Source organism: Anarrhichthys ocellatus, unplaced genomic scaffold (genome assembly GCF_004355925.1).
Source record: "Anarrhichthys ocellatus isolate YVR2014 unplaced genomic scaffold, GSC_Weel_1.0 scaffold33, whole genome shotgun sequence".
NCBI classification, from domain to species: domain Eukaryota; kingdom Metazoa; phylum Chordata; class Actinopteri; order Perciformes; family Anarhichadidae; genus Anarrhichthys; species Anarrhichthys ocellatus.
In genome coordinates this window covers 477981-484185 of record NW_022280063.1, presented here as the reverse complement: position 1 = coordinate 484185, position 6205 = coordinate 477981, and the positions used below count along the sequence as shown (strand labels likewise).

Sequence of the window (6205 nt, the reverse complement as noted above, 5' to 3'; positions counted from 1 at the left end):
GTGTGTGTGTGTGTGTGTGTGTGTGTGTGTGTGTGTGTGTGTGTGTTTGGGTGTGGGGCTGGTGACGCACCTTCATGTGTGTCTCAGATTGTGCACAATTCAGAGTGAAGTCATTAATAGGAAAACAAAAACTGTAGCTCATGCTTCTGTTTTTCTCCCCCCCCCCCCTCAGGCTACCTTGGTTACACCAGTGGTCTGTCCCTGCTCTGCATGGTGTTCTTTCTGATTGTGGTGAGTAAAATCCACCTGTTTCCTCCATAATGGGCTGAACTCTGTTCCAAAGGCTTCTCAGCGAGACACAATAGACAGCTTTGGAGATCAACTGCATAGCAGCTAATTTAACCTCAAACATGTCGCCTTGTCCTCCAGGTGATCATCAAGAAGTTCCAGCTCCCGTGCCCGCTCCCCGAGGACTTCAGCACTCTGAACGAAACGATAAGCAAAGTGCTGAACGCCACCTTGTCCCACCTGAACACCACCGCCGTGGACTACAGCGAGGACTTATGCACTCCAAAATACTTTGTCTTCAACTCTCAGGTAAAGCTCTATGAGACGCAGAACATCTTAAGGATTGAAATGTGTGCCAAATCCACCAAAAAAAAGTGTTTTGAGCGTTAATGTTTTTTTTCCCCCCCAGACTGTGTACGCCGTTCCCATCCTGACCTTCGCCTTCGTGTGCCACCCCGCCATTCTGCCCATGTACGAGGAGCTCAAAGAGTGAGTGCGCACTTCTTTCACTTCTTTAACTCGGACTACAAACCACAGCTGCTTTCTTATCATGTGTCTAACGCGAGTTTATCTCACATTTGTATAAAAACTCAATTGAACTCCCCGCTCCTCTCCCGCCCCAAACAGCCGTTCTCACCGAAGGATGCAGGGTGTTGCCAATGTGTCCTTCCTGGCCATGTTCATCATGTACCTGCTGGCCGCCCTCTTCGGATATCTGACCTTCAACGGTGAGTCGCTTTGACGTGGACAATCAATGTAATGTATTTATAGAAATATAAAATCACTGCACGGTGGAACAGTTTTGGCATGTAGCTAATTCCTCTTCTCTAATTTGACATTGTTCATTTTGAAGTGAAGCAAAAAGATGGCATTAAAAACATGCTAAAACTCTTCAGGAACAGATGAGTGACTGCAGTGTGGGTTTACAAGCGGCCATTGTAGCTGATACAAAATGTCAGAGCCGATCAATCATTCAACGTTGAAGGACAAAGCTTCCAGCTCCCAATTAAACAGCGAGTATCTTTCCTGGAAAGACAAAACAAAAAAAAACCCGCAGGATTCAAGGCCTGTTGCGCAAGAGTGTGAAAAACAAATCCACCTGAAGCAGCTGCACAGTGTGCCACCATGTTTGTGTTCCTGTTTGTCATGGCAGGAACATTCTGGTTATACAAGAGCTTGATAATAACATCTTCAACCGTCTTGGTAGGGTGAAGACCTGACGTGGTGGTGGTGCACAGTTCAGAGTCAGGGCAGGTAGTGATTGAGAAATCGCTGTGACGTCTGTCCTAACCTGCTTGTCAGGGTTTGCCAGTTTGAGTAAACTGCAAGAAAGACTTTGAATTGGAGGAAACAAAAGAAATACTCAAGAAGTGTCAAAAACGTGTGATGTGACACTTGCAGAAGTCACGTACAAGTCAAATGTTTCACATACTACGGAAAAAAAGTTCCTCGTCAGAGTAGGTTTGGTGTCTTCAGATATTTTCGGGGGGCAAACAGCGAAAAAAGATGAACTTTTACACTCTAATGAAGCCTTTTCATAGAGTCTACAGCCATCATACAACATATATATAACATCGTCTTTAAGGCTTGGCACAGCTGCCCTTTTATCTAAATGCTAATGTTAGCGAGGTAACATGCTGATGTTTAGCAGATATGTTAACCATGGTTACCGTCTACATGTGTTAGCATGCTGACATTTGCTAATTAGCACTAAACACAAAGTACAGCTGAGGCACAGGAAAATATAAAAACCTAGTAACTATTAATTAAGCTAATAACGCGTTTCTTCATTCCGATAAATGCTTTGGATTCAGTTTTAAGTAAGCTGTTCTCGACCCAAAAGCATGTTTTTATAAATGTTATAATGATGAAACGTTTGTGAGTCGTGCAGCGTGTGCTTCAGGTCTAAAGGCCCTTTGCTGTCTTTCTACACAGTGCACGTGGAGCCTGAGTTGCTGCACACCTACTCCAAGGTCTACAAGTCTGATGTGCTCCTGCTGGTCGTCCGTGTGGCTGTGCTGACCGCTGTCACGCTCACCGTCCCCGTGGTGCTGTTCCCTGTAAGTGTCAAAGAGGTCTACCTGATCCCATCAGTGCTGAAGGGAAGTTAGTTGCCCGTGTAGGATAACCTCTGTTTTTTTTTTTTTTAAATCTGCCTCCATAGATTCGTACCTCCGTCAACCATCTGCTGTGTGCCTCCAAGGAGTTCAGCTGGATCCGCCACACAATCATCACCACGGTCCTGTTGGCCGGCACCAACTGCTTGGTCATCTTTGTCCCCACCATCAGGGACATCTTTGGCTTCATCGGTGGGTGTCTGTGTTAATGTGTATGATAATGCCATAAAAAGCCTTTTTTGAAATAGAAGATGTTGACTAAAATGCCAAATTTTTCATCCCTCACACAGGCGCCTCTGCTGCTGCCATGCTCATCTTCATCCTGCCCTCGGCTTTCTACATCAAACTGGTCAAGAAGGAGTCCATGAAGTCTGTGCAAAAGATCGGGGTAAGGAGTTAGTTCAAAGTGACGCTGTAGCTAGCAGTCCCTTAGCTTAGCTTAGCATAAAGACTGAATACTTAAGGAAACAGCTAGCTTTGGGTAACACCATCCACCCATCATCTGTAAAATTCACTGATTAACATGTTATATGTTTTTTGACTATGTTTATGCTAAGCTAACATTACCATATTCTGTTGAACATAAACACAAGAGAATTAAGCTTCACATCTAACTCTTGGCTCCTTAAAGTTGCTCGGGGTGAACATGTTAGCTAAATGTGAAATCGTTCTCCTCACCAGGCCGCCGCCTTCCTGCTGTTAGGCTTCTTTGTCATGATCGGCAGCATGACCCTCATCATCCTGGATTGGATCCACAATGCCACAGCCAGCCCGGTGGTACACGCCGACGGACTCTAAAGCTCCACTTCTCCAACAAGGAGAGAGGAGGCTCCTGGACTGCTACGACTGCGCAAACCAACAAAGATCAAACCTATTGTAAAAGAAGAAAAACACAAGAACTCACTTGATGCTCTGCTTTGACTTCCTGAGCGACAAACCATGCCATTCCAAGAGAATGTATTGAACTTGTACAGTATGCTGTTATAGGCCACAAAGATTGGTGTTTTACTTGTTTCTTCTCTTTTGTCGTAACTTTTTTTCATTGTTGTTTTTGCTAAAAAAAACAAATGTTTTTTTAATGTTCTTTTGTAGGTATGGTACAGCGGAAAACAAATATTTGAAGGTGCCTCAAAGCAGAGATGACATAGTTGTAGATTTCAAAATGAAGCTTACACTCAGGTACGGCGTGCCGGTGTGGCTGTGACCTCAGAGCTCAGCAACAACCAATCCTGCTGAGAAACATACGTGAACCTCCTGAAGATCGACGAGGTAACTTGAAAGTTCATCCTCCTCAAGGGCGATTCAATTCCTTCCAACATTTGTTTGTTTTCCTTTTCTTTTTTTTGACTTTGCCAAAAATGTATTTGTTTAGCATCTTTGTATATTGAAAAGCACTTACTGTTCAGCACACTTGGAGAAAAACAATGTCAGTTTTCACAGGCGAGGCCTACGACACCGCCTTTTGAGTATTTCGTACAAAGGCTTTGTGACCTTACTTAGTGTCAGCTTTCCATGTAAACCCCAATATAAGTCAACAGAACCTGCCTTTTCAAACCTGACACTGAGAGCTGTAGAGTTCCTCATTCGAGGACTCTCACAAACTGTATTTACTCTTAAAAACCTGCTGAAGATCTTGTTGGAAAAGCGCGATCAGTGACGACACTACTTTTTTTTTTGTCTTTACGGGAGAATACTTTGAATTTGACCACACGCAGTGGTTGTAATATACCTGTTAAACTTGCAGAAAAAAAACAAAAAACGAGAACCAGTCTGTCACAATATTTTGAGTGTTTTTTTGTGTACAGTTGTGCAGTTTTCTGCTTTCGAAACGTTTCACAAAGAAGAACTTGATGACTCGACGCGGACTTCGTTCCCCGTCGAGTCGTGAACCTGTCATCTGACGGTGCACTGTGCTTCCAACACTAACTTAACACATCACCAAACTGTTATTGTCCAACATCTATTTATGGAAGACCGTGAAATCAATGTAATTTAATCTATTTTACTATATTTATAAAATATTGTATGTATATATATATATATATATATATATATATATATCTATTGAGTTCAACTGTATATACGCTTTGTTTTGTTTGAATTTATTTTATTTTTTTTACACCGATGCATTGGAGCTGTAAAACAAAAGCGAAAAATCCCCGAGCTGGTGAATTTGTGATATTGAATTGGCTCCAACGCACTGGAGCTTCAACTGTTCATCTCAGTTTAGACTGAATTATCCTACTGCATCGATTCTGTGAAAACTCTGTTACATGTGGAAGCCGCGGATACAGCAGCAGCAGTCTTGTTTCCTTTTGGGCCCTCAGCAGAATGTTGTTAATGCACATCTTGGTTGGAGAGTCCGTCAGCCATCTCTTGACTTCAGGAGCAAAGAGGGCTATGCCCACCAGTGTTACAGTCTTGTTTCAATGAAACATTATGTACATCCTGTAAATAATGTCCAATTAAAATAGATAAAGATAAACTAATAACATGTTGGTGTTCTTTGTGCCATGTGCCAGCTCATTTTCATCTGAGAAGAGTTTTGTGAATGTGATTGATGAGGACAAGGAGTTACAACTGACTGACCTTCAATTGTCTGGTCAGATTAGTGATAAGACATACAAGTTAAATATACTAAAGACAAACTGATGATAAATCATTCCAAATGTACAAAGAGGCATAGTAAAAAAAAAAAAACACCTTTCTACGCTTTCTGTCACTTCCCTTTTCGGCCTTGGTTTTCTATTGTTCCACATTAGCAGTAACGTTTGAGAATGTGGTTTATGAGGACAAGAGGTTAGAAACTGATCTGGAATTCTCATTTGACCAGGTCCTCCATCGTGCAATTAACAGGGACTTTGAATGTCTTGTCAGATGGTTTTCTGAGTTACAGTCCACCTCAGCAAGGCCACAAGGAGGCGTTAAAACAGTTTTTGATGGAAAATACTTTTCAATTTTGTCTTAGAATATAAGAAAGAAAAACGTGTTAAATGTGTCCGAGTCTCTCTTTACATGCTGCTTTCATGAAGTTTATTATGTCTGCCTGAACACATACAATTGTATACCTTTAAAAGTGCTTTGGTCACGCTGTATTAAACTTCCACATTAACGTTAAAATGTATTAGTTAAATATACTAAAGACAAACTGAATGCTTAACAAAACCTGCTTAGTCATGCCCCCCCCCCATCACGTTCTCTTTCTCAGAGCAGTAACTCCTAAATTCTGAAGATTTCTAAAATGTAAAAAAAAAAAAAAATGTACTCGGTGCAGGCAAACAGAAATGCCTTTTCTCCTGGCTGATGGTCTTTTTCTTTAGACAACGCTGCTCCCTAGCGGTCATCAGACGACACTCCACAGCTGGAGACAAATTATTTCAACCTTTTTTAATCCCACACAGATTAAATATTTATAGAACTCTGACACAAGATAGGTCGACTCAAGTAGTGTACTTTAAAATGATGAGATATGCCAGAAAGAAACACACCGACATAACATTTCAGCTCATGTACAACTTCTTTCATTCAAGGCCGCAATCGTTACTGACCATGGAGACAGTTGACAAATGTCTCATCACAAGGTCCATTTAGTTTTTGTTACAGCACAGCTATAATTCCTGTTAATTTGGCTCCATTTTTAACATGTTTCACTCTGCCACCCCCTTAACCACTGCTTTTTTTAATCTGTTCAACCAAGTTTATTATTCTAGTGCTCTGAAATGTCGTGCACGAACCACGTAAACCTGCACAGGTGAGATCACTTAATCGGCTGATTAGACGTCAGGAATGTGTGCGCATGCGGACAATGATTGACTGACAGCTCTCGAGCACAGGTGTTACTAATAACGTTAATGGCGGCT

At 41.8% G+C, this 6205-nt stretch overlaps 1 protein-coding gene across 1 annotated transcript in view; it reads left to right on the top strand.

The window, feature by feature from the left end:
• The window catches only part of slc38a2 (solute carrier family 38 member 2), a 9922-nt gene extending 5524 nt beyond the window's left edge, over positions 1 to 4398 (top strand). The window contains exons 9-16 of the mRNA XM_031865862.1: positions 173 to 231; positions 370 to 537; positions 638 to 717; positions 856 to 956; positions 2164 to 2288; positions 2393 to 2537; positions 2636 to 2733; positions 3027 to 4398. Coding sequence (XP_031721722.1) covers positions 173 to 231; positions 370 to 537; positions 638 to 717; positions 856 to 956; positions 2164 to 2288; positions 2393 to 2537; positions 2636 to 2733; positions 3027 to 3143 — 893 coding nt within the window. The 3' untranslated portion in view covers positions 3144 to 4398. The remainder of the gene's footprint in view (positions 1 to 172; positions 232 to 369; positions 538 to 637; positions 718 to 855; positions 957 to 2163; positions 2289 to 2392; positions 2538 to 2635; positions 2734 to 3026) is intronic.
• Positions 4399 to 6205: the final 1807 nt, after the last annotated feature.